The 27503-nt window shown below is 45.0% G+C and overlaps 1 protein-coding gene across 6 annotated transcripts in view; it reads left to right on the top strand.

Moving 5' to 3' along the window:
• The window catches only part of CHL1 (cell adhesion molecule L1 like), a 132330-nt gene that overhangs the window by 63860 nt on the left and 40967 nt on the right, over positions 1–27503 (top strand). For 3 of the 6 annotated variants that reach the window (XM_059480391.1, XM_059480389.1, XM_059480386.1), the window contains exons 3-10: positions 8722–8911; positions 10771–10876; positions 13569–13759; positions 21779–21901; positions 23169–23339; positions 25123–25170; positions 26779–26832; positions 27191–27311. In XM_059480391.1, coding sequence (XP_059336374.1) covers positions 8821–8911; positions 10771–10876; positions 13569–13759; positions 21779–21901; positions 23169–23339; positions 25123–25170; positions 26779–26832; positions 27191–27311 — 905 coding nt within the window. In that variant the 5' untranslated portion in view covers positions 8722–8820. The remainder of the gene's footprint in view (positions 1–8721; positions 8912–10770; positions 10877–13568; positions 13760–21778; positions 21902–23168; positions 23340–25122; positions 25171–26778; positions 26833–27190; positions 27312–27503) is intronic. The other 3 variants (XM_059480390.1, XM_059480387.1, XM_059480388.1) reach the window with 2 other exon arrangements.

Below are 27503 nucleotides of genomic sequence, written 5' to 3'. Positions count from 1 at the left end.
CTGCTTCAAGGAGGTGTTGCTCTCCTAGAACTCATGTTTGTTTGTATTAACAGGAGAAAGCTCATGATTTTCCCATTATTATGTGTTTTGAAAGGGGCAGGATGAGAGTACAAGAAGCAGGCACGTTTGCAAATTCATGTTGAAATTTTGGGGGATTTGCATCACCTCTCTTGGCAGAGGCTGTCATTGGCAGTTTCATCTGAGCACAAACTGCAGCCTGCTTTTATTTCTTTTTCTTCCCTTCCCTTTGTGCCTGGCTGCCACTGCCTCATCCCCATCACCCACCCCACCTGCTGCTGTCCTTTGCTTTGTGCTTCATGCTTGACCTATGAGCTGAAATGCTAATGGCTGTTGAAAATCTCAATTAATACAAACCCAGTTTCAGCCAGAAATGTGCTAAACTCGTTTAGGAGACGCAGCATCTCCAGGAAATGCAGGATGGCAAAAGCCTCAGACAACAGCTGAATTTTTAGCAGGCTGTGCTCTCAGGTGTGTCTGCAAAGCTCAGATCTGGGCTGGTCTGTGGCCAGCAGGGAGGGTGATGGTCACTGTGTGTTTGTAGGTCATGGCATTCCTGTGCTGCAGCGTTATCTCCTCGTGCTGGGGTAATTTCTGTGTTTTCATTGGTTGAAGAAGGAATGATGTGTGGCCAAGCCTTCAGGTGGAGGGGATAAACCAGACACAGTGGGGGATTAGGCTGCTCTCACATCTGTAAATGTGCACATGTAAAGCCAGACCCTTATTTTATGGTGACTTGTATAGGAATTATGCAAAATGCACTTTATAGTGCAGTGGAGGAATACAGTCTAATATTTCAGCATGGTACTTTTAATTCCACTCTAAATACCTTAGCAACTTCCTAATTAAATACTTGTGAGTTTCTCAGAAGGCTGCACAACATCTCCACAAGCAATTTGTGCTGCAGGATGTGATACATCCACCTCGAGTACACTACATTAAATCCAGATTTTCCCCTGAAAGAGAGGTTGGCGCCACAGTAGAACTGGAAGAAGGATTAAAGGAGATGAATGTAAAAATATGGATTAATTCCCACTCAGGAAAAATTGTGTCTAGTGACCTAAACTTGTGTCACAGGAGCTGCTCTGGTGGCTCAGTGCTCAGAGCTGCTGCCCAATTAACCCAGTCCAAAAATGAACTGGAGAAGGAGCAGTTTTGTGTGCAGTGAGGATGGGCAGGGAAGCAATTAATTAAAAGAAAAAGGTACTTAAAGGTATGGAGGAAAGGCTTGTTGGTATTAAAGAGCAGATCTGGCTCAGAAAGTCCCCAGACAGCTGCAGGAGGACAGAGCATTTCTGTTCTCCTCTGGGCCACTGTGGGGTCACCCGGTGTCCCATGTCCCAGTTGTTCTCCTCAGATAATCCACATGTTGCTCTTTACTCACCTATTTGAGAGCTTCCATCAGGGCAGAACTCGGTGCAGGTTTGTGTCTCCTGCTGGAAGGAGGGACCACGTGGTTATCTCAATTTACTGGGAAGTGCCATGTCAGTAATGTCATCACTGAAGTTTAATGAGGTGTCCATCAGCAGCAACAGCCCATCCACAGCTCACATTTATTTATTCTTTGGGCCGTGAAGGGGTTAAAGCAGGTATTGATTTCCACTCTGGGGATTTTAGGAGTCCTTATTGCAGGTGCTGTTCAGAGGCATTCTGAGGTTCCAGCAGGTCTGATGGTGCTGGCAAAGCTGAGCTCCTGTGTCTTTGCAGGTTACAAACCCCATTTCCTCAGCTCTCCATCCCTGTGTGTATAAAATCCATGCAAAGCTCTAAGAAATGTGGTGCTTGTGCTCGGTGCTTCAGCTGCCAGATGGACAAAACCAATTAAATCAGCTCTCCCAGGTGCTGGGCCATTATGTGGGCACAGATATGACCAGGAGAAATCATTTATTGCTCCTTTAAGCCCTTTCAGAGCACAGGCTGTGATCTGATGAGACTGGAGGGGATTGCACTTCAGGATTTTGCTGGGAGCAGCTGGGAGCAGGTAAGGCAGTGTTTGTGAGAATGGGGAGCTGGTGCTGGCTGCCTTTTTCTGGGGTCACATCTTTGGATTCCAAGATGCTCATGCACCTCTTGGTTCCCCTCAGCTCAGGGCAGATCTCCAGAACCAGAAATTGGGTTTACACAGCATCAGTGCAGCCAGGGGACAGCACCATCTGTCACCCTGCCCAGCCCAAGGCTGAGCTGCTCTCTGAGACAGCCAGCACCTGGCAAGCTGGCCTCCCAAATTCCTTGTTTATTCCTTAAAACTTTGGCCATGGGGAATTAATTACATTGTGCTCTTTATTGAATGGAATGTTGCATTGTGCTACAGCCTTGTGTACATATTTCTTGGTTGATTATGTTCATTCTATTTTTAGAGTGGTTTTGGGGTTTGGAAACTGGAAGACTGATGGATTACAAAATTGGGGAGGCACAATAGTTGCAATCACAGTTGAAACACATGAATTTTGTGAAATAATGTTGAAGTTGTGTAACTAGACTGCAAACTTTTCCTTTAGATGTGCTGTCCAATAATGTTTGTGAAGTCCTTGGTAAGATAAATAATGCATGGACTTTTCTCACTAAACCTCCTGAGAGTGGGATTGCATCTAAACCAAAAATATCTCTGTGCCTGTTGTGTGCTGCAGTGGCTTTGGAAATGCTTTGCCATGGAAGGAAGAGCAGCTTTCTGATTTGGGTGATTATTTTAATCACCTCCAGCATATGCATGGGCTGCTTTTTTAAGAACTGAAAACATCCCAGAATATGTGACTGGGGAAGAGTCAAGTGAAGGTTATCCTCACACTGACACTGGGATGTCAAAAAGCTTTTAGGGGAAAAGCAATGGGTGGCATTGACACCTGAACTAAAATGGGGTTCTTATGAATATTCCCTCTCTTTTCCAAACTCCTGAGTGACTCTGCACTTTGGGGGGGTTTCAGGGGGAATAAAAGATCTATAGCTGCATAAAAACTGGTGCTGGAGCAGCATTTATAGCAGAAATGCAGCAGAAATCTCAACATTTCCCAGCTAATCGGTGAAGTAGGGAGATGCCGGAGGTGTGGAAAAGCTCTGAGGTGATGGATTCATTCTGTGCACTCCCTGCCTGGCTCCCAGGGCTGCCATCCCTCTGCTGGGAGCTGCTCTGGGAACTCTTGGGAGCACATTTGGAGACATTTCCTTTCCTCACCTGTTGAATTTTCCATGCCCCAATTGCTGGAATTCTTGGCAGTGGAGCCCCTGTGCTCTGTAGCACTGAACTCATCTTTCCTCCCTACATTAATGTTGATTTATTTTTCTTTTTAATTTTTTTCTTTTTCTTTTTTTTTTTTTTGGGGGGGGGTTGGAATTGAAAGTTCTTAAGTTCTTCAGTTGGTATTTTGTGTTTGAACTTAGATGTTTATTATTTCTTATTTATATTACAGTTTTATAGTTTGTGAGTTTTATGGTATTTTATTCACAAGCTATAAAATGGTTTAGTATTTATTTCTGTAAGGTTTTTTCAAGGAAGAACTATTTAATTAAGAAATGACACTTATTTTTACTTTTAACTTAATAACTACTTATGTTTTGTAATGTGGACTTTTTGTGTTTAATTATAAAATACTACTTAAACTTATGAAGAAGGACTAGTTATTGTTTTAAAACTTCTATTTTAGTTTTACATATATTATTATATTTTAAAACTTTTAGTTTTCTATTATGTGATATTACACACTTCTATTTAAACTATACACTTATAATTTTCATTTTATTATTTAATTTTGGAAATCTTCTCCATGGCTTCAGGTAAAATATAGTGTTTTCTTGAGGGTCTGTGTTTTTCTATGCAGAAAGTTTAAAATTCTTTCTCTTAAAATTAACAATTCCATGTGGAATCATTAAACAACCAAACTTTTATTTATTCCTACCAGAAAAAAATGGTTTTTTCCCCAGATTTTTTTCCTGTGGTTCCATAACTGGGGCCACATGGGAGGCTGTAATTTGTAATCACAAATATTTACCAGTCCTGTAACATCCATGTCACTGAGAAATTAAACTTGGTTCTGGCTAATGAAAAGCTCAGCCAGGGGATTCACCAGTGTTCAGCTGTGAACATTACCTTCCTCAAGATTTGTGTGTACGGGACTTAAACAAGGAATATTTGAAGAGGGAACCAAAGAGCTGAGGTTGATGCCATATTTAGTAGTGCATTATAATTTCTCTTGGAAGTGGCAGACCAGTAATCTGGGAATTTTGGCTGTCATCCTGCTGCTGTTTATGGGAAATTTTAATGCAGTAATTACATGTAGGGGAAATTCTTCACTAGGTTGATGAGATAAATGGAAATTTAATCTTTTTTTTCTTGTTTGGTTGTCCAATATTTTTATGGCATCCTTCTGGAAGCAAGGGGATGTAATAAAAGAATCTGGGACACCATTGCTCCTTGCAAATAGTGATAGTTTGAAAGATTTGCTCAGTGTAAGTTAAAGGCAGCTCATTAAACAAACAAATGAGCTGTCCTTAGAGCAATCAGTATTTACTATTAACTGAACAGCACAGTAAATAATGAATTGCAGGTAAGGAACTACAGATAAGTATTTGCAGTGAATTCAAATTACTTGACTTAAGCCTGAGGCAGAGAAAAGCAAATAGAAAGCCAGAAAGAGAAGGAGGAGGGGGGAAGAAGAAGGGAGAGGAGGGGCTGCAAATGTAACATTTGTTGTAGAAATCCACGCTCATTTGTGGTGATGAAGAAAGGTTTTCCTGGGCAAGGTGGTGCCCCATCCCTGGTGCAAGTGGTGCTGCAGTGAGTCCATGTGAGAGCAAAGGGGGATGTGGAATTCTTGGGGAAAAGGAGAAGGCTTGGGGGAGACTTTATCGATTTTACCAGTACATGCAGGGGTAAGAAGGCTGGAGAGGGATTTTGGACAAGGACATGGAGGGACAGGACACAGGAATGGCTTCACACTGCCAGAGGGCGGGGCTGGATGGGATATTGGGAATTGGGAATTATTCCCTGGGAGGGTGGCAGGAATTATTCCCAGCTGTGGCTGCCCCTGGATTTTTGGCAGTGCCCAAGGCCAGGTTGGACATTGGGGCTGGAGCAGCCTGGAACAGTGGAAATTGTCCCTGCCATGGTAGGGATGGGAGAAGCTGATTTTTAAGGCTCCTTCTACCCCAAACCATCCTGTAATTCTGTGAGAAGCAGGACTCTGGGCCTGACCCAGCTCGGAGAGCAGGGCTGATGCTGTTCCCAAGGTCAGGATTTTGCAAGTGGGTCCCTGGCTCTGTCCTCCCCCAAGGACAGAGCTGTGCTTTGGCACCAGCGAGACCAAAACCTGCCCATGGCTGCCAAGTGCCTGCACAGCTCCCTCAGTCATTTCTCCAAATTACTTAGGCAGTGAAATTGTTCATTTACTGGGAGCTGGCACACGTTGAGAAGTTTGGGTTTGGAGTTTAATCATGGTTGGAGTGAGAGATTGTTCTGCCTGGAGTTTGGGTGTGTGGCTGTGTCTGAAGGCAGGATGGATGGGCTGTCTGTGGGATATTGCTCATTAAGGAAGGGGCTTGGGGTGTGTTGGGTGCTGGAGGTGAGAGGGAAGGTTGGGGATTTAAACAGGAACTCTGCTGGGACAGCCAAAGGCATGACAGGCCTCCCAAACACCCAAAGCTTGGCAGCCCTGCCTAAATGTCACCTTAAAAAGGTGAAGAGCTTGGCCCAGGTCTCTGCAGGGAGGATGAGCCTCACCTGGCTGAGCACCAGCAGGGCACAGAGCAGGGCACAGAGTGGGGCACATCAGGGGAGATGTGTGTGAAGTGTTGGCATTCCATAATCCCTGTCACAGCCTCTGCCACTCCCCCAAGGATAACAGACATAGGAGCACCAGGTTTATCTGGTGGGTTTATCTGGGAGGTGGTCACAAGGTAAATATCTCTACAAAGAGCCTCTTGCTTGACTCCCATCACCCCAGGGGTGCTCCTCATGGAATCCCTTCCCAGTAAACCAACAGAGATCCAACAGAGGTGGTCACAAGGTAAATATCTCTACAAAGAGCCTCTTGCTTGACTCCCATCACCCCAGGGGTGCTCCTCATGGAATCCCCTCCCAGTAAACCAACAGAGATCCAAGGCAGCTGCAGGGAGGTCCCCAGGTAGAATTACCTGCTGGGTGTGCACAAGTCCATCCCTGCAGGTCCCCCTGTGCTGCCTGCTCCCAAATGCTGCTGCTGCCAGCCCCCAGCATTAGTATTCAAGCCAGGGACAGGAGTGAGGTGCTAGACAGGCCGACTAATTACAGCAGCCTGCAGAGGCAAGTCGGGCTGTGCCACATGATGAAGGACATCCTGCTCACTTGGAACGTTGCTGCTCTGCTGTAGCACTTCATTTAAAAAAATAAGAAAAAAATAAGGTGTGAGCTAATTGGTTTGGTTAAGGAATCGAGCTGTGCTCTAGTTTTTGTTTTTTTTTTTTTTTTTTCTTGGATTTAATCTGAATTTATACAATGCTTTGTGACACTCATCTAAAATGAAACTTGCTGTGACCTTAGCAAGCTGCACACCCTGTGTAATCCCAGCTCCCCTGCCTCTGGCTGCCATCCTGACCTGCCTGCTCCTGTCTCCAGAGCTGTCAGCAGATGGGGGAGAGGAGGCTCTCGCTGCCACCAACGTGCCATCTGCAGGCAGCGAGGCCGGCCAGGTTTTTATGAGCCTAAATTGCAATTCTGCATCCAGAGGGTTTTCTGTCAGAGCATCTGTTTTACTGCCATGACACAGATCTGGGGCTGAGCGTGTGCCAGGAGCAGGTGAGGAGGGGGACAGCCCCATCCTGCAGTGACAGCAGCCATCAGGTGGCTGTGGCTGCTGCGTGTCCTGTGTGTCCCCTCTGCTGTCACACAGCCCAGGTTTGGGCAGGCTGAGCTTTGGAAAGCTCCACTGCTCACAAATCAGAGCCAGGAGAACTCAAACTGAGGGAACAGAGCTGCTGGTGTTGCCTGATTCTGGCTGATTTACACCCAGGATGGCCTGGGGGTGCCAGCTGAGCCTGTCCCCTGTCCCTGTCCCCTCCAGTGCCCTTCTGCAGAGCGGGGCACTAAGCAGATTAGTCGGCTTCTTCCATCAGCAAATACTCTGGGCCTAAGATACTTAAAAGACATCTGGTTTTTAGCCTCATTTCTAAACAAATGAGGCTTATGTGATTATGGTGTCTGTCGCCCGTCCCTCGTTGGCCAATTGCAATCCCCAGCTGGGGGTTTTGGTCTCACAGATGTGAACTTCCAGCAACTTTCTGTGGGCTGGTGTGAACAGAACGCATCCTGGAGGGAGGGCCACAGCGCCAGCTGTGAGAGGGAATGTGCTGGGGGAAAACATCTCTGTTTGCAGGGAAAAGCAGCCATGAGGAGAGAACCCCCATGGACTGGAGGGTGTGGCTGTGGGCTGAGCTCTGCCTCTCCCCCAGCTGTGCTAGGCCAGCCCAGCCATGCATGGTGCCACCTCCTGCTGTCCCCACATGCCAACTGCTCCTGTGATCCCGGGATTGCCTTTCTGATCCCTGGATTAGCGGGGTGGGGTGTGCAAAGATACCAGAGCTGTGTGTGAGGCAGGCTCAGCTGGGCTGGGTTGCCCTGGTGAGCTGTGCTTGTGGAGCAGCCATGGCCAGGCCATGCCAGCCCGGCCTGCCTGGTGGATCCATGGCTGCTGCACTGTGGCCTTGTCTTCAGAATTGTTCTTTCACAGTTATCCTGACAGCTGAGGTCTGAATTCTCCTGGGACTGATGTCCCTTAGTGCTGTGAGAGGTGAACACAGCTCGTGCTGGTTAATAATTCACTCAGGGACTGTGGATGGAGCTGGTGATCAGAATCCTCTGTGCACCCACTTTTGCAGAATCCCAGAGTGATTTGGGTTGGAAGGGGCCTTAAAAATCATCTTCTCTCAGCCCTGCCATGGCAGGGACACCTTCCACCATCCCAGGCTGCTCCAAGCCCCAGTGTCCAGCCTGGCCTTGGACATTTCCAGGGATCAGGGGCAGCCCCAGCTTCTCTGGGCACCTGTGCCAGGGCCTGCCCACCCTCCCAGGGAACAATTCCTCTCTGATTTTTCATCTAAATCAGAATTCTCTCCTTAACTTCTCTGTGAATTTCACTTAGAGCTGGATCTGTCTCCTTTTTTCAGCTGCTCAACATTTTCACCTTGTCATTCAGAATCTAAGGGTGTCCAATGGAATGTGTAAAACCCTCATAGAGCAGTTCTGGGACTGGGAAGGAAAGAAAAGGTTTCATGTTCTGCTTCCTAGTAATGAACTAAATGAAATTGTGTCCTTCTTTGAGCATAAATGAAAGATAAAAGACTGATGAGATTTATGAACAAGGTCATTAGTGTACCAAATTTCTCTCATTAGATCTGTTACATTACTTTCCAACTTACATAACTCTCATTAGAAAAATTTATGAACTGGAATGATTACAAAGACACCATATTCTAAATCATCTCTACTTTTAATTGCCAAACAGCAAAAAAAAAAAAAAAATTATATTTTTGTGCTACAATAGAGCTGTACTTTTGTGCATGTGTTTTGTTGTTAGAATTTAAATATAGGTTGCTCCTGAAGCCAGGGGATGGGACGAGAGGAAAATGGACCATTTAGTGCAATTTAGCTGCAAACCTGAAGCATTGCTTTAATTTTATAACTGTGTCAGACCCAGGTTGATATTGCAGGCTAATATTGTTGTTTGTTCTCCTCGCCAGACTCCCACTCTCACATCCCTGTGCCTGATTTGAAGTGACAGTGAGCAGAAGCATAAGGTATCTCTCATTCTGTTTGGACTCCTTGTTTACAGAAGAGTGATGGAGATGCTATTAAGCACAAAAGGCATCACCATATGCCTGTTTTTCTTTGTATTGAGTTTGGCAGCAGCTATTGAAATACCATTATCAGGTGAGTTGTAGTTATTTGCTGTGCACTTTGCTGGTTTTGTTTGGTATTCCTTTGCAGCTATCCCTGAAGGAAAAATACTAAATCCTCCTTTCCAGTTGTGTTCCATTTGGAATTTAATCTTGCCACAATGTGGCCTTTGGGAAATTCAGCTCTGATCAAAAGCTAAGCTGTCCTGTTTGGGCCTGCTTAAATGGAGCAGTAAAGTTGTCTAATAATATTTCTGTGGTGTTTGCCATCCAGCACAACGCTTAGCTCCGAGGGTTTGGGTTTGTCCTTCACTTCAGTTCCTCATTTTGGCTCGGAATCCGCCTGAAGCTTGTTTGATGTGCATAAATCCCTCCTTCCTTGCCGTGCAAGCTGCCATTCCAGCCTGGGGAAGGAGCAGGTGGATGTCTCAGGGCCAGTGTTGGTCCCCAGAGGAGGATTTCACACTCTGTGCCCTGCCCTGGGGAGCAGCTCCTGCGTCCCTCACCGGCTGGGATGAATTCAAACTGCTTGTTTTACATGGATCATGAGCTTCCAGGACATGTGTAAAATATGGCATGAGGCTCATGGGGAGCAATCCAAGGAAAGCCAGAGGACCCCTCTTCCTGGAGTACAGCCCAGACCTCCCCAGCTTTGCATTTTTCAGTCATAAATGGACAGAAGGGTTAAAAACTGCATTTTACTTTGTTATTTTGGTTGCAAAAAACAAAAAAAAAGTCCCAAAAAGCAAAACTCAACAGTATTAGGATTTATTAGTTATGGTGGGGAAAAATAAAGAAGTGAACTTAAGGAAGAATAAATTTAGGCTCATTTCAGGGTCTCAGAGTAGGACATGGGCCAGTTTCAGGGCATCCTGTGGATCTGCCATGAGCTCTTAGCACTCTGGAGCCTGCCAATTGCCCTGGCTGCAAAGAGGAAGCCAGGTTTATGGGATATTTTTGTAAAACTATCCAAATTTGCATTGAGAAGTAGAGGTTTTTGGTTTTTTTTCCAGGAGGGAACTGCATTAGCTCCTTGTGTTTCAATAAAGCCAAAGTGGAGCTGTGACTGTAAAGCACAGGAGAAACTCTCTGGGCATCCACTGCTTTTATGAACCTACCCCAGGGAACCACCTAACCCTTAATTAGCTGTAATGAAGCATTTTATATTATCATAAAAAGTTATTTCTGATCAGTGGAGCTGGTGGGCTTGGAAGTGTTCAGCTTTGAGGCCATATGATAAGACACTGATTTTCACTCCAGCTTTGAGCTCCCTGCACTTAAAGCAGCACACAAAGAGCATTTTAATTCTCTTCCTGGCTGTTTATAACAATGGGGTGATCCTATTATCCCAGCTCCACTGCAGGGAACATTCTCCTTCCTCTGTTACACAGGCTTTTGCAACACTTTAATTCCCTCAGAAAGACCCAGAAGTTGGTGCAGCCTCGGTGCGTGACCACGCAGCTGCACCCTGGGGCAGCCATTAAACCAGCCTTGCAGTCCATGGCTTTTCTGGCAATTTTATCCAGGATGGAGGCAGCAGTTTGCTACTTCATGTGTGTGCATCTGTGTCTGGATTAAATCCAGTTTCTGACTTCACTGTGAATAAATTTGCCACAGCTCCGTGCTCTGCCTTTGGCTCTGGTGTGGTCGCAGCTCCCCTCTGCCCCGGGTGGGTTTGGAGGGGAATAAGGGTGGGCACTGTCCCTCTGCCAGGCCTTTTGTTGGCCATGGAGGCAGTGACAGTGGCCAGAGGGTGATGTCCATGATCATCCTTTTCCCAAGGCAAGGCTCACTTTCTGCAGGAATAATGCAATATTACTGCATTGTCCCTCTCCACTCGAGGGCATCCCAGTTTGTCTGCAACTCTGTTTTAACCCAATTCTTTGTGCTCAGTTTCCCAGCTTCCAACAATCACAGAGCAATCCCACACCCAGGTTGCCTACCCCTTTGATGAGGACTTCACCATTAAATGTGAAGCCAGAGGAAACCCCCAGCCCACGTGAGTACTGCTTGGAGAAGCAAACAGAAGCTGGGTTTGCTTTTAACCTTTGCCAAACATTGCTGTGTCTGTCAGGAGCTGCTGCATAAAAACCTGCTCATCATCCTCAGCAGGGTTAAGGTTTGGCTTTCCATTCAGGCCATTCAGCTTTTGTTGCTCCATCACTTCCCCTCACCCTGTGAATAGGTATCAACATGGTTTTCCTTGCTGGGGGATGTTTGATTTCTCTGGCACGTGCCAAATTCACCCCCTGGTTTTAAAAAACCCTTGTCTGGGTTGTGCTGCAAAAGATGGGCTGTGTCATGGTAATCAGAGGGGCCCAGCTGTTCCTCTGCCTGTTCCACAGCAACCCTAAAAATCCCAACCACATTAAACCGTGTATTCAAACAGCAATTTGCATTTTATCAGATACCTTGTCCATGCCTAACCTCAGCAGGTCTGTGGTGATGGTACAGACAGACACAGAAAGAGTTATTCAGATACATATCCAAAGGTAAGCTCTGTGCATTTTACACCAGTGTGGAAAAAAGAAAGATTTTTAATGAAAATGTGACTAACAAGAGTGTAATAATAACCCAGTAAAAACTCCTCCTGAGGCTTTCACCCCTGAATGGTGTTTGGGCTCAATTAATAGCTGGTTTGAATGTCATTTTTTCTCTTTAATCTTTCCCTTCTCCTTTCTTTGCAATACAATTTAAACTTTAAAAGGCATTCTTTTGTTTAGATCAAGGCGATTTGGGTAGTTTTTAATTGAGCTCTGAATGGGGATTTGTAGCATGATAATAAATTCCCTTTGTTCCACTGTTTGTCAGTGCACCAGTGGAAAGTTTCCTGGCATATTTAAATGATGTGGTAGTGCCTGTTAGGTGAGGGGATCCCATGTTCTTTCCATCCTGGAGCAGGGATCCCATATTCCCTCCATCCTGGAGAAAGGATCCCATATTCTCTTCACCTGGAGCAGGGATCTCATAATCCTTCCATCCTGGAACAAGGATCCCATATTCCCTCCATCATGGAGGATCCCATATTCCCTCATTTCCTGGAGCATGGATCCCATATTCCCTCATTTCCTGGAGCGTGGATCCCATATTCCCTCATTTCTGGAGCACGGATCCCATATTCCCTCATTTCCTGGAGCATGGATCCCATATTCCCTCATTTCCTGGAGCATGGATCCCATATTCCCTCATTCCTGGAGCATGGATCCCATATTCCCTCATTTCCTGGAGCACAGATCCCATATTCCCTCATTCCTGGAGCAGGGATCCCATATTCCCTCATTTCCTGGAGCATGGATCCCATATTCTCTCATTCCTGGAGCACGGATCCCATATTCTCTCATTCCTGGAGCACAGATCCCATATTCCCTCATTCCTGGAGCATGGATCCCATATTCCCTCATTTCCTGGAGCATGGATCCCATATTCCCTCATTTCCTGGAGCATGGATCCCATATTCCCTCATTCCTGGAGCATGGATCCCATATTCCCTCATTTCCTGGAGCACAGATCCCATATTCCCTCATTCCTGGAGCAGGGATCCCATATTCCCTCATTTCCTGGAGCATGGATCCCATATTCTCTCATTCCTGGAGCACGGATCCCATATTCTCTCATTCCTGGAGCACAGATCCCATATTCCCTCATTCCTGGAGCATGGATCCCATATTCCCTCATTTCCTGGAGCATGGATCCCATATTCCCTCATTTCCTGGAGCATGGATCCCATATTCCCTCATTCCTGGAGCATGGATCCCATATTCCCTCATTCCTGGAGCAGGGATCCCATATTCCCTCATTCCTGGAGCAGGGATCCCATATTCCCTCATTTCCTGGAGCAGGGATCCCATATTCCCTCATTCCTGGAGCACAGATCCCATATTCCCTCATTTCCTGGAGCAGGGATCCCATATTCCCTCATTCCTGGAGCACAGATCCCATATTCCCTCATTTCCTGGAGCAGGGATCCCATATTCCCTCATTCCTGGAGCAGGGATCCCATATTCCCTCCATCCTGAAGGATCCCATATTCCCTCCATCACGGAGCAAGGCAGTTTTGCCAAGACCGTTGAAGTGCCAAAACAATGGTTTTGTTGTTAATTATTTATTCTCTTAAAAGCAAAAAGAAAGGTACATCTGCCACTAAATTGATGTTACTGCAGTTTCCAGCTGTCTGATTTTAAATCAGTTTAGGCAAATTTCAATCCAGAATTGCAGGCACAGGAACAGCATTTATCAAAATCACCCCCCAGCACCATCACAACTACAAATGGATCTATGGCAAGGAAAACCTCAATGGAATCATCTCAATTTCTTCTGGTTCAGCCCTGGTGGAGGGTGGGAAAGCTGTTGTGGATCTTTGCCACTCCAAAGCAGCAATTCCATGACAGGCACAGCCTTTGCCAGCCTGCAGGTGCTGTGGGTGTGCGTCTTTCCCAGATGTTCTGTCTGTCCTAGCTCTGAGCTCTGTGCTCTGCTGTCATGGCACAGCCAAGAAAAGCAGAGCGGAAGGAGGGATGTGCCCAAGCACGAGGCAGAGGGGCACAGTGGCACTCTGCCATTCAGTTCTCTCCTCTTCCATCAAATTTTTCCTTTTATTTTGCTAAAACCCTCAGGGCCCCATATTTACCCCTCCTTTAAACCAAAATGCTGTCCTGAGGCCTGCCCACTGTAACAATCCTTTGCTTTTTCAGCTTTAACTGGACTAAGGATGGAAAACCATTTGATTTATCATCTGACCCCAGGATAGTCACAGCTAACAACTCTGGAACTTTTGTGATCCAAAACCGGGGAATCATCAACAATTTCCAAGGGAAATATCGCTGCTTTGCCTCCAATGTGCTGGGAACTGCCATGTCAGAGGAAATTGAGCTGATTGTTCCAAGTAAGCCCTTCATTTCTGGTTCGAATTTGTAATTTTTACTTTTATTATTAAGATGAGAACTGTCTTTCCTCAAAATAAACGGGAAAGAACCAGCTCACATGGCAAAACATGAGTTGTTTGTTATTCAATGAACATTCAGAGAAAAAAATGGTATTTTCTTCTTGGAATAATTTAATTAAATTCCTGGTTTTGAGGACAGAAACTAAATCTGGATGTAGGATTTCAGACCAGTGAACTATCAACTCCCACAGGTTATTACTGCAAAATAGCAACTGATGCAAATGTTTGAAAACTCCAGGGGAAATGGTTTGACCAGCTGTGAGTTCATTAATCTGATGTCAGCAGCATTCAGGGTTTGGGATAAATACTGATGGGGAGAAAAATAAAGCTGTGGAACTGGAATAGAAAACAAGCTTAAAAATAAAGCAGGGAAAATTACTGATCCTAGAAGTTTGTGCTTTATTAGCACAGAGGAAGGGCAGAGAGGGAAATGAGGGATTAAAGACCAGGTTTGTAGAAGTGGCATGAAATTTATGGATAGAATCAAAGAATCATTAAGGTTGGCAAAAAGCTCTTAAAATCATTGAGTTCAGCCCTTAACCCAGCCCAACCAGGTTCAGTATTTAACTGTGTCCCCAAGCTGAAACAACTGGTTTGTACCAATCCATTTGATCACCTGTAGCTTGGAATATGAGCACACATTTTGGTTCTAAATTCAGGATTGAAACATACAAATGAGAAGAGGAAAATCAGAAGCAGAATCTTCCCAGAGGGAGGAGAAAGGACAAGAAACTCTCCCAGCTCCATGATGGAGCAGGGTGAGAACCTGAAGCAGGTTTTGCGATGCAGTTCAGTGGCATCACAGTGGATTTTTTCAGATGAGATCCTGCATTTCCAAGCTCCCTCAGTATTTTGTTATGAAATATCTGACAGCTCCATGCTCAGGTGGAATCCATGTGGCAGGGGATGCATCCACGGCCTTCTCAGCCCCACAGTGACAGGAGGTGGCTGCTTTTGTACAGAAAACACTCCTGGCAGATGAAATGGGCTATGAGAAACATGAATAAACATTTTTGTCCTGTCTTCAGCATAGGAAATAATCCTGAGGAGCATTCCAGGCACAGCCAGGGCTGGGAGAGTCCTGGTGCTGTGGGCACATTAAAAACAAGACATTGCAAAGGCTGGGAGGGTTCCTGGGAGGGAGGAAGCAGCTGAGGCTGCCATGTAAATGTATTTTATGAGGGCTCCTCATGAAAGACATGTTTCTTTTCCTTCCATCCTGCTTTATGGATTTCTTTTTCTTTGGGAAAGCTTTTTCATGTTACAATGTGCCACACAGTAATTCTGATGCCAGGGCTTGGTGTTGGGTGAGGAATTTGTGGCGTTCCAGGTGCTGCTCTGTGGGTTAGACTCCACCACCTTGCAGCTGTTTTAGGGAAGAGCTTTCCTCAGCAGAGAAGAGTTGCAGAAAGCTTTAGGACAGTGAGCTGAGGTTTATTGAACTGCTGAAAGGGTAGGATGGGCAGCTGATGGCAGCTGGAGTTTCAGGCAGGGACAGGAGAGTGATGCAGTCAAACTTCAGACACAGTTTTTGACTTTGGAGTCCATTTATGTCTGTTGACTTTGGGCAGTGGGGTTAATACAACTTTCTAAAGCAAAATGTCTCAAACTCATTGCATTTGAGGGGACTTAAAGTCCTCAGTGTTGTTTGTAGCTCCAGCAGCAGAATATTCTGAAATTCCATTGCTACTGAACTAAACAAGATGGAAAGCAAGGAGTTGATGTCTGTATTTGGGGTTATTGAATCTGTATTCAGAGAGGAGATTTTTTGCTTTTAATGAAGAACAGTCTAGAGTAGCTTAAGGAGATATTAAATATATTGGGAGTGGATGGCAACAAATTTATGGAGGGGTTACAAACATGGTTGTTATCAAAAGCAAGAGGAATTTTAGTGCTAATATATGCAAATTCCTAAACCCAGCAAAAAAAATACATGGTACAGATAATGTATTAGAGGGATTTACCCAACTCACACATCTTTTGAAGCACATTTGCTGTTATTAGAACTCTTCTGCCATCAGTTCTTTCATTTACTGGTGCAATGTAAAAGCTGCAAATTAAATGAGGATTCAGAGAGGAGTAGAAGGCACCTTTGATTTTCTAAAGTGCTCTACAACTGTGCCCCAGTGAAAGAGCTGCTGGTGCACAGATCCTCTGTAAATCAGAACCTGCCAGGGAGGGGCTGGGGATAAATCACCTCTATTCACCCCCAGGTTTTGGAGCACAGACTGGTACATGTGAGATCACTCCCTGCATTCATGATGATGATGCAGAGGTGGCAGAGCTGTGCCAGCTGCATTCAGGGCAGATGTAAAGCTCCTTGGCAAAGTCATCGTGCCAGGGAAGGGAAGAAAACCCCAGCGAGGCAGAGCAGGGCAGTTTCTTTCATAAATTACATTTCCACTGCAGAAGCAGAATACTGGGTCTGTGAGGCTGCTGCTGAAAAGGAGAACAAAAGAGTGTTTACTCACAGTAGTCATTCCAGGGAAGCAATAGAAATGTCAGCAGAAATGATCATTAAATCTCACCTACATAATGAAAATACCCCACCTCCCCTATGTAGGATGACATTAAGGAGAGGGGGAAGAATGGGTTCTGAGGATCTCGATGTGTTTGCAGCACTAACAAAGGCCAGATTGTTACAAGATACATTCAGCATGAAAATGAATTTAAATGGTGAGAACACAGACTTCAGCTCCCCTCCTCCAGCATTTCGGGAATCTGCTGCTTGAATTAGTGAGCAGGCCCAATGCCAGAGGAAGGAGAAGAAGTACACTTTAAACTTCTTTAATTAACTGTGCTGTGAAAGACTCTTCACAGCAGACTGAGTTAAGATTTATGCTTGGTATTTCTAAAGCTGCTGCTCCAAAAGACCAGAGACCTGAGGATGGAAAAATTGGCTGAATGTAAAATTATCCCATGGCAGGCTGTGCTCTGATGTGATGTTAGGGCAAGAATTCCATAGAAAGGCAGACCTGAGTTAATATTCAAACACTCAGGTGTGAATATCCTGAAATCAGTACAAGATGCTGAGCTGATATTGAAGGAGGAGGTTTTGTGAAGGCTTTGGTGTAGCCTTTATGGAAGAGAAAACAAACGAGAGCAATTCACTGAGACTTTGCAGGTGATGGGGATGAAAATTAACCCTCTTGCCTCCTGAGCCAGTGACCTTCCCCTGTGAGCACCTAAATCATGGAGCTTGCTCTGATTCCTGCCTGTGGCCAGCATTTGGGCGAGGATAACAGAGATTACACAGAAAAAAGCTGTCACTGATTCCATTCCACATCTTCAGGAGTGAGTGGACTCCCAGCCAGGCTTTGCTAACTTTTTCAATTTAAGGCAGCAATTAAAAAATCCATAAACAAGCAGGGTCATATCTCATAACCAGTTCAAAGGCTGCACTGGAAATTACAGATTTAACTACTGCTCCTGCTCCATGCATCAGAATATCAATTGAGGCACAGAGATGAGCCCTGGAAACCTCCCAAGCTTCACTCAGAGCAGCTCAGCATCAGGGACTGCAAGTCATGGTTCAGATTCCTTGAAATGTTGGGTTGTTTGCTGTACAGGATACAGATCTGTATGAAAAATTATAATTAGATACTAATTTAGGTGTCTAAGGAGCTGGAAATTTCGAGTTTATAGAAAATTCTTGACTATTTCTGCTTTGCCTCACCTTTACATCCTTTAAGGGTTTATTTGCAAGGAAAAATATGAGACAATCCATGATGGATCAGGCTCAGCTCTCCTTTATCCCAGGACATCTTCAGTAGAATCCAGAGGGAAAGTTATAAAACCAGACCTAGGTCACAGTGATGTTTTTCTACAATAATTTCACAGTGTATTTGCTAATTGCTGATTTATCATCCTGAATTCACTCCCATTTTGCACCTGACATTGGTAGAAACAAGACGCAGGGATCTCAAGGACAGGTTACCTGGAGAAATGCTTTTCCTTTGTTCCATTTCTCAACACTTGACCCCAAAACATGTAAAATACCTGATGGAATGGGCTCCATTCTCACATAAACTGGAATAAATTGCCATAATTGATACAGTTTTAGTGTGAAGCCACTGTAACCAGCAGTAGGACAAAAAGTGAGCTGTAGGACAAAAACTGATCTGTAGGACAAGGTATCCTAAATGGATCCCTGAGTAAATCTGGAGCAATGTTGAGGATTGGAGTTCCCAGCTCTGCTTGCTGTATTTCTGAATCTCTGTTTCTGCTAAACTCAAATCAAGCCTTTCTATTGCACTGTATTGGTGTCTCCCTGTTTGCTTTAGGTTGAGAAACTGCATTTTCTGAAGGGATAAGAGGGAGAGACTCAGGCTCCTTTCTGGATTTTTTCCCAGCCCCCCAAACGTGGTGCTCCAGCCTGGTCTCAAGCACAGCTCAGTCACTGAACTTTGAGTCACCCCAGGGATTAAACAGATCCTGGCTCCTTGCACAAATGGCTCTGGCCACTGATAATCTTCTGTTTGCGTGGTTCACACACTGTCAGAGCACTTCAGTCCTGGTTTTTGAGTGCAGCCTTGTCAGGAAAAACCCTTGGTCAGCAAAGTCTTTCCCAGGAGTATTTGAAGAGGTGTCAGGGTGGGATTTTGGGAGATTCTCCATAGGTGGAGTTGGGAGTGCAGGTTTCCATCCTCCCCGTGGCTGTTCCACTCACACCCCATGATTTGTGTGTGGTGAGAGCCCTGCTGGGGCTTCCTCAGAGTCAGCAAATCCCTCTGCTCTCCCTCTGTCCCCTCTGCTCTCCCTCTGTCCCCTCGGCTCTCCCTCTGTCCCCTCCCATCACATCCCTGTGTGGGGATTCCATGGAGTATTGCTGGAGCAGTGTCACTGCTGTCACTGCAGAGACATCAGCTGGAATTCTGTGCTGCACTGAGAACTCTGTTCAATATCAAACACTTCCATGGCACGATTTATTTTGTGTTTATTTTATTATGCTGTGGAGTTGAACTCAGCTGTGATACTTTCTGTGATCAGCCACAAATCAGTGGTGATTGATTCTAGAATGTCCTCTAATTGGAACATAGCAGCCCTGCAAAAATATCCAAAATATTGCCTGCATAGACATTCTGAAGATTGATGTGCAAAAGGCAAAGTCTAATGTGACAGAAGCTTTTTATTTTTAATAAATTGAATTCAGAAGTAGGTATTTTTTCTAGTCTTTGAGACCAGTGGGACCCCAGCAAAAAAATTATGCTTGTCAGAGGGTTTGGCTCAGGAATTTATCACAAGTTTTCATTTCTTGCAAAGCTTCAAGGATTAAACCAGTCAAATTCATCCATTATGAGGATGAAAATCAAAGTTTTTCAGTGCTTTTCATGGTGAACTAAGCAAAAACAAAGGCGTGGAAGGACCTGTGGTGCAAATACTTGTTGGAGGTGGAGGACATTTGGGGTCAAATTGCTGCTTCCTCCAGTGAAGTCCAGCTGCCAACATCTGGAGATGAATGTCTGTGCTGCCAGCTAATGACACCAGGACTGTGGCTTGTCACTGTCTCCTGGTGGGACTCAGTAAATTTCTGTATAATTCTGTAATTACTGGCCACAGAAATTCACTGAGAAGCCCAGTGGTTATGGCACCCAGCTGGGATATCAGAAACCCAGATTCTGTTCTGCTAAATGAGGCAAAAAATGAGTTTGAACAAGGGGTTCCAATGTCCTAAATAAGTGGTGCCATATTAGTCCATTTGCTGATCCATTGGTTTGGTCAGAAATCCCTTTATCCTTCCCTGACCCAGCTTATTGAAAGTTGTGTTGGGAGTGACGTGCTTTGGGGAATAAATAAGCTTTAGATCACGAAATTGGCTTTTTCCTGCTGGAAAATATTCCACCTCTGCAGTCAGCAGATGTATTTCCCAGGGCTTGAAGAGTGCAGGTTGCTGAAGGTACTGGATATGAATATGCAGCTCTTTTTTTTACCTGAAATTTCACCTACAGAGTGGGTGACGCTCATCAGCTGCATTTTGCCTCTCCTAAGAATTCCTAACCTATTAATAACCCTGATGGAGATAAAATCTCTGCAGAGTCTGCGTTCAGCAGTGATTGCTGAACTGGAGTGATTGCTTCTTTTCATGTTTACTAATCCTGAGATGTGTTAAGTGTCCTCAGAGTCCCATCCCTGCATTTCTCCCCCTCTCCTTTCCTTTGCCCCCTGCACTGGGATGTTGCAGGTTCCCTGCTGGACCACTGATGTCTCAAGTTCTAGAGTCCCTTTTGTGACAGGGGGCTGATGTTGGCTGTGCCAGTTTGACTCTGCACAGCCAGGACCTTCTCCATCCTTTGCTGCTTCATTTCATTTAATTAAGCTGCTCATTTTGCTGCTTGATGCTGGTCTGAAGTGAAACTTTGGCCAGTTGGAACTTGCCTGGAATGAAAGCAGGAGGTGACGTCAGCCCTGAAACTGCCTCAGCTCAGTTCCTTCAAGGGTGGTTCCATCCTGCAGGCTGCTTTTCCTGGGATCACCTCCAAGCTGAGCCTCCTTTGGTTTGGGGTGGGCTCCAACCCAGCTTTGCTCCTCATTTTCCCACATCAGCTCCAGTGGCGTTTTGGGCATCCAGATTTGCCCAGGTGTTCCAAGCTTGGAACAAAGTGCTGGCATCAGGTGCTGTGGGTGGTGAAACACTGATCCATGAACAATTTATCCTGTGTTTGAGCCCAGCTGGAGCAGCCCTGGTACAGCCCTGGGAGCTTTGTGCCAAGCCTATCCCTGCAGCCCCGCAGGAATCCAGGCTGAGCTTCCAGGCCTGAGGAGGCAACAGAGGCTTCAGAGCAGCCTTCCTCTGACCCTGGAGATGGAGGAGAGCCGTGACAGGAGCCTGATGCTTGTCCTCACCTGCAAGGACTTGCAGTGGGTCCTTAGGAACCATGTTTGATCCAAGGCTTCCCAGAACGTTCCACACTCCCAGGCTGGTTCCTGATCTCCTGGTGATGCCCTGAGCAGGCTGGCCTGGAGCAGAGGCTGGGCAGAGTCACAGATAAAGCAGGGATTTATTCAAAGCATCTCCTCCATGGATCCACCTTGGGCAGCACCAGAGCCCAGCCAGGGCTACACTTAAGATGAACCAAAATAGACACAAAATGAGCCCAAAATGGACCAAAATGATCACAAAATGAGCCCAAGATGGACCCAAAATTGCCACAAGATGAACCAAAATGGCCCCAAAATGCACGGCCGGGCACGGGCTCTGTCCCTGGGATCAGCTCTGCTCCATTTGCACCTTGCAGTTCATTGTCCCATTCCAGCTTTAGCCCTGCAGTCCCACCCTGCTTGTTTTTCTCTCTGCAGCCCACGGGGTTTGTGCTCCTGGGCTGAGATTTGGGTCATTTGTCCTTGGTGCCCAGCTGGAGCAGGAATTGTTTTGTCTCCCTGCTCTGTGCACAGAGCTCACCATGCCCTGATATGGAGCTCAGAACTGCACACTAAAGCAGCACAAAATGTGAAAAATACAAAATCTAAACCTGAAGCATCACTGGGACCAGCTGGGGCCCCATCAGTGCACAGCCCTCGGTGCCAGGCTTGTCCTTAGGGACCCTCTGGCCTTGACTGGTCCCTTCCAGACCGCACAAAGGAGCTAAAGAAAGTGTTTGAAAAGAATTGTGTTAAAGTAAAGCCAAAGCAAAGCACAGGACATCACAAACAAGTGTTAAACATCTCCATTCAGGGCCTGGCTTTGGATAGGATGCTCCAAGAACTTTGTGAATGTAGAGATTCCTATTGTGAGTGGTCCAGAATGCAGGGATTTCCTACTCTGAGTAAAACTCATTATTTCTCTGTGCCTCTGTGTAAATTAAAATTGGTATTAAAGCCAGAGAATGCAAAGGATGATGTAAAGGTCAATATTTTATTAAAAATGTATCAAGAAGAAAGCAAAAGGCAAAATTTCAAAAGGTACCAATAATAGAGGAACCTCTTTCAATAATAAAGGAGCTTCTTTGCTTTTTTGTGCAGGTGTACCAAAATTCCCCAAAGAGAAAATCGAGCCTCTGGATGTGGAGCATGGAGATTCTGTGATCCTGCACTGCAACCCCCCAAAAGGCATCCCCCCTTTGCATATCTACTGGATGAATATTGGTGAGTAAATGGTTTTTGCACAATTCATACAAGGGGGCGCAAAGCATTTGTCTTTCAGAGCAGCTTCATTGCAGATTTGTCATGGGTAGGAATTGTAATTGTGCAAGTGCTTGGGAGAAATATCTGGATATTGAAGAACAAAATTTAAAAATGGAGAGTAGAGATCTGGTTTGACATGACCCAAAGTTAAATTGTTGAGTGCATTGACACAGCATCTCATTAAACATGAGATATCAAATAATTTATATATTGCTGAGTCTGTCAGTGATGAGGAGTCCTGCATTTAGAGGAAAGAGGATATCACATGTCAATATGTTATTTCTATCATTATTGTTTTCCTCTTTCCATAAATAGATGATTGATTTATGATCCTAAGGGAAAAATAATCCGCCAGGTTTATATGATTAGCTCCTGGTGGGTTGCTGTCCTGTTATTCTGCAGCATTTCTGTTCTGCAGGAATTTCTGGCTTTTGGAAAGCAAAACAACTCTTTTTTAATTATCAATTTTTCCTTATCAGTTATATAGGTATACATTATTATATAAAAATATTTTTAATCACTTTTATACTGAATATTGGTAAATAACCCATTGCCTCTGCTGGATTTTCTGCCTCTTTTACTTCAGAGTTTCATTCTCTGTATCTGGAAGGCAGCACACGAGGGGAGCATTTGGTGAAACAGCCCTGTGTAGTTCCCACCTTATCATTTGCTGCTAGAAATGGAGGGATGAGACTATATTCAGGCTAAGAACGATTTATTGCTCAGATAAACATCAGTCTCAGAGGCTGAGAGGTTTTAGAGGAGCAATAACTCGGCCATAGCTCAGAGTAGTCACAGGTTCTTTGTTACAAGGCAATACAGAACTTTCTAACCCAATGGACAGTTGCCACAGGGTTTATTTTGTTTTTCTAACCTATCACCTTTACTTAATTTTGCTGCATTGTGGATACTTTTATCCAATGGGCTATTATCACATGTACACATATGCTTCTATCATAACTTGTAAACTCTTAGTTTATTCCATACAACCCCACCCCTACATTATAAACCCTTCACCATCTTATCAGTACAGTTTCTCATTTACTTCAGCCATATTCTCATCTACAGCTATAGAAATGTAAGTTTATGATTTTTCTGCTTAATGTCTATGTGTATTTTTACATCAATCCAAGCATCTCTCAAGGATGCAGATCAAACCCTTCAAGGTCTGTGCAAGTTTCTGTATTTCCAATTCCCACACCACCTCACCATTACTTTCCCTTGCCAGATTTGCAGCACATCCCACAGGACGAGAGGGTCTCCATGAGCCTGAAGGGAGATCTCTACTTTGCCAACGTGGAGGAGAGTGACAGCAGGAGTGATTATTGCTGCTTTGCAGCCTTCCCCAGGCTCAGGACCATCGTGCAGAAGATGCCCATGACGCTCAAGGTTTCCCGCTGTGAGTGTGGGGCCGGGCTCTCTGTTTGCTGCTGCTTTCTGAGCTCCCCAGGCAGCACTGCATGGAGATGTGTGGCTCTCTCAACACAGGGCACCTTGCTGAGTTTATTTCCTGCATTACTGACCTCATTCTTGGGGCTAAATGTCACTGAGAAAAGCTTCTTGCTCCAGCCTGTGTTCTAGGTGGCCATCCCAAGGCATCAGTTTCTCCTGTCCCATCTGGGTCACCTTGGGATGGCTGCCTAGAACAGAGGCTGGACAAAATTAAGAGAGTAAAATGGGTATTTATTAAAGGCCTTTGATAGGCACACCTTGAGCAATCAGGAGCCTCCCAGAGGCTACACCCAAGATGGACAATGGCCACGAGTTTTTCAGACAATTGTAGGTTTGGTCCATTCACATATTAGAGGTTAATTTTCCAATTACAGCTTCAGGTAATGAAGTAATTTCAACACCAAGTTTGACCCCCAATTCATTGCTGTTTACATTTCTCAGAGCCTGAGGCAGTGAGGTATCCTTGATTACCAGGCCTGGAGAGGAATTTTTGTGTCTGCCCAAAATATGAAGACAGTAGCTGACACTCTATGTGTCAGTTATACACCAAAGCAGTACAGGATTTGAAACATTTAAAAGCTAAAATCCTAAGGCATCACAGTCAGACCCCAAAAGTGCCCTGACCTTCCTCCTGCTGTCCCCACAGTGAAAGCCAAGGGTGCATTAGGGAAATCTGCTGCTCTTGGGTCCAGCAGCTCCCCCAGGAATGGGAATTCACTGGGTTTTTGTTTTGAGGACTTTGTGGCTGCCTCTGCCCTGGGCAAGGCCTGGTTTGCTCCACCCTCAGCAGTGAGGTTGGAAGGATGATGTTTTCCAGGTTTTTCCAGGCAGCCTGGAGCACCAGAAACACAAGAGGTGTTTCCAGTTCCTTGATGAAATGATGTGTAGGGAATTTAAGATTTCACTTGTTCATTGTGGATCTTTCAGACTTACACAGCCCAGAAACCAAGGAGAATTTTGTCTTCATGAACGAAACCCTCATGTTTAATATGTGATTTTTGAGAGTTTTCTTGTTGGGATAAAAAGAAAAAGGATTAATAGTGGCTTTGTGTGTTTAATGCTTGCTTAGACTGCATCTTGGGGTAATAATTGTGAGAAAAACATTGAAATTTAATGTTGCTCTCCATGGCTTTTCAGATGGGTTCAGTCCCCCACACATGCACACAGAGATTAGAGAAAAACAAGATGGGTTTTGGCTGCTGGTAGCCCTGGAAGTGGCCCAAAAAGCCACTTCAGTGTGTCCATCTTGTCATCAAAGCCACAGGACTTGGGCCAGGAAAAGATGAGAGGCACGAACTGAAAGGGTTCTGTAAGCTCAGCTTGACATTGCCCACTCCTCCCTGTGCCAAGGGCCTGCTGAGGGGCTGCATGAAACATAAATAGGACAAAAACAAGCTGTAAGAAACAGGAGAATGAATAACATTTTATAACATTTCTCTTTCTGGATACTTAATGATTTTTATTACTGTACGTAGCAAGGATGAAATGCTGACTATATCACCCATGATGTATTTTTCAGAATAACACAAATCTTTAAAGCATTTTCATTACATTTTCAAAACTCAGTTGCTCATCTGTTGCTTTCTTTTATATTTTTCATTCTTTCTTTCTTTTGGGGTGGAAATTGGGGGGTGGGGAGGGGCATGGTTTTGTTTTGGTTGATTTATGGTTTCTTTTGATTCTGTCTCAACCCTGCATGTTTGTTTGGTTGTCATTTTTATTTATTTCAGTAAAGCATGCTAATGACTCAGGCTCACCTAACGCTGCTGTTACTAAGGGTGAGTTGAATCCATCTGTTTTTAGCCTTTGAACTGAGACTCCACCAGCTGAGGTGAAATGGGAGCTGCTCAAAAAACACATCACAAAAGCCTCTTGATTGTGATGGGGTGGATTTAAGCAGTCCAGGGAGCACAATTGGCTCATCTTGTAGTTTCTGAGAGCAATCTGCAGGGCTTTTAATGAAAAAGGCAGGGGTTTTAACTTGAGAAAGGAGCTTTGTGAGGGGGTGGAAGTGAGGACATTGATGTTCAGGGTTTCTCATGTTATCAATTCAGAGCAGGAGCCAGAGCTGGATGCTCCAAATCTTTTTCTGGCTGTTAAAAGAGCTCTGGGATGAGACAGCCAAGGTTTGACACCATGAATTCACGTCCCAGGGGTCAGCCTGGGGCTGCATTGCTCCAGGATGAGCTCAGGGTGTGGATTTATGGAGTCTGGGTGCCCTGTGGTGGCTGTCCCCATCACCTCCATCTAGATGGGAGCTGGCTCTGTCTCTGTGGTGCCCTGTGTGCCACCAGCACAGGTGACACTGCAGCAAAGCCCTTCTCATCCTGTGCATTCCCACTCCCACTGCTCTGCCTGCCCCTCTCTGTGGAGCAGATCCTGGAAATATCCTGCAGGCAGCAGGTGCCCATTCCTGCAATTCTCCACTGGCTTCCTTTTGTTTCAAATACATGAAATTTAGACTCTGTAGTGCTTCATTCTTCATTTCTTTGGTTAAATACCTTTAAAGAGTCCTTTTTTTTTTTCTTTTTAATGCCCAATTTCAACCTCCCATACATTTTTTGCCAGACAAGCAGTGAGGTTTCTGAAAAGGAGGTTATCCTGGAGTGTTTTGGGATGGATAACTCAGAGCAATTCTCCTGCTTTCTTTTGTTTCAAATACATGAAATTTAGACTCTGTAGCTCTTGGCTCTTCATTTCTTTGGTTAAATACCTTTTAAAAGTATTTTTTTATGCCCAATTTTAACCTCCTCTAGGAGATTTTTTTTTTTTTGCCAAGCAGTGAGGTTTCTGAAAAGGAGGTTATCCTGGAGTGTTTTGGGATGGATAACTCGGAGCTCTCCTCACTGCCCTGACTTTGCCGGTGGAGCTGAGCCCTGGAGCAGCACAGGCAGGGCTTGTGCGCTGTGGCTGCCCACCAGGAGCAGTTTTTCCCTCCAAGGGATGTCTGAACTCGTGCTGGGAAGGAGCCTGGCTGCCTTTGGCAGCAGGAGGTGGAGGGCAGATGGGAAATGTGTGAGAGTGTCCAGAGGCACCAGCGTGTCCTGCTGCACTCAGGGCTCTTGTGACACAGATCTGCACAGATACCAAGCAAGGGGAAATTAAAATTAAAAATGAGAAAATGGTTCAGGGAGATCTATGTGGTCTTTTACCAAACCATCCATAACTGGCTATTTTTTAAAGAACTAGCACCATTTGGGGACTGATTCATTAGTGTGCTAATTGTTATGATAGTGATAACTGGGCAGCCACTGAACCCTGCATTTTTCATCCTAAAACCGTTGTTTGGCAGGCTGGAACAAATGGGCTGTTGGAATCAAGTGCAGCTCAATCTTGTTTTATTATTTTTACAGTCTCCCTTACAAATTGTATCTCTGTTATTGTAGATTTAATAATTGGAGCAGGAGGGACAATTCTGTGGGATGCTCATGTCAGGAAAGGTGAGGTTTCACCTGAAGTTTAAAAGATGATGGAGCCAGTGCAGAAGAAAGGTGCTAAGAAAGGAGGTGTGGACCTAAAGATCAGGAATTGAGAGGATCAGAAGGGTGATAGGAAGGGCCAGTGCTTGGAAAACTGGATATAAAACTGTAGGAAAAGGGTTTTCCCAGCACTGCTGCCTGTTGATATCACTGCACCTCCCTTTTGACTGTTATCAGGGCTCTGGATTAGCCTCAGAGTAGATAAATAAAAAACCCACACACAAATGGCTGTCAGAAACCTGCCAGCAGTGATATTTGTGGCATTATTGAAGAATATCTGAGATTTCCCACCTAACTTCTGTTTTATTTTATCTTTCAGCAAATTTTATCAAGGAAAGGAAGCCCAAACTGCTGATCCCTCCTGAATCTGCTGGCAGTAGCTCATCAGTCACTGTCATCAAGGGAGGTGTCCTGCTCCTCGAGTGCATTGCTGAAGGGCTGTGAGTAATGAAAATGCTGCACAAACTTAATCACCTTTGGAGGGAGAAATGAGCAAAGAAAAAGGGATATTACAAATTATGCAACAGTTTTAAATGCAACTCCTGTGCAGAGCTTTCTGCAGCTGTAAAGCAGCACAGAGTGCAGGCAACAGTAGTGAGTTGGTTATTGCTGTAGCTTCTAAACAAATAATT

This window comes from Ammospiza nelsoni, chromosome 11 (assembly GCF_027579445.1).
Source record: "Ammospiza nelsoni isolate bAmmNel1 chromosome 11, bAmmNel1.pri, whole genome shotgun sequence".
Lineage (NCBI taxonomy): Eukaryota > Metazoa > Chordata > Aves > Passeriformes > Passerellidae > Ammospiza > Ammospiza nelsoni.
The sequence above is the reverse complement of the archived record's forward strand: the minus strand, read 5'-3'. Positions and strand labels throughout refer to the sequence as shown.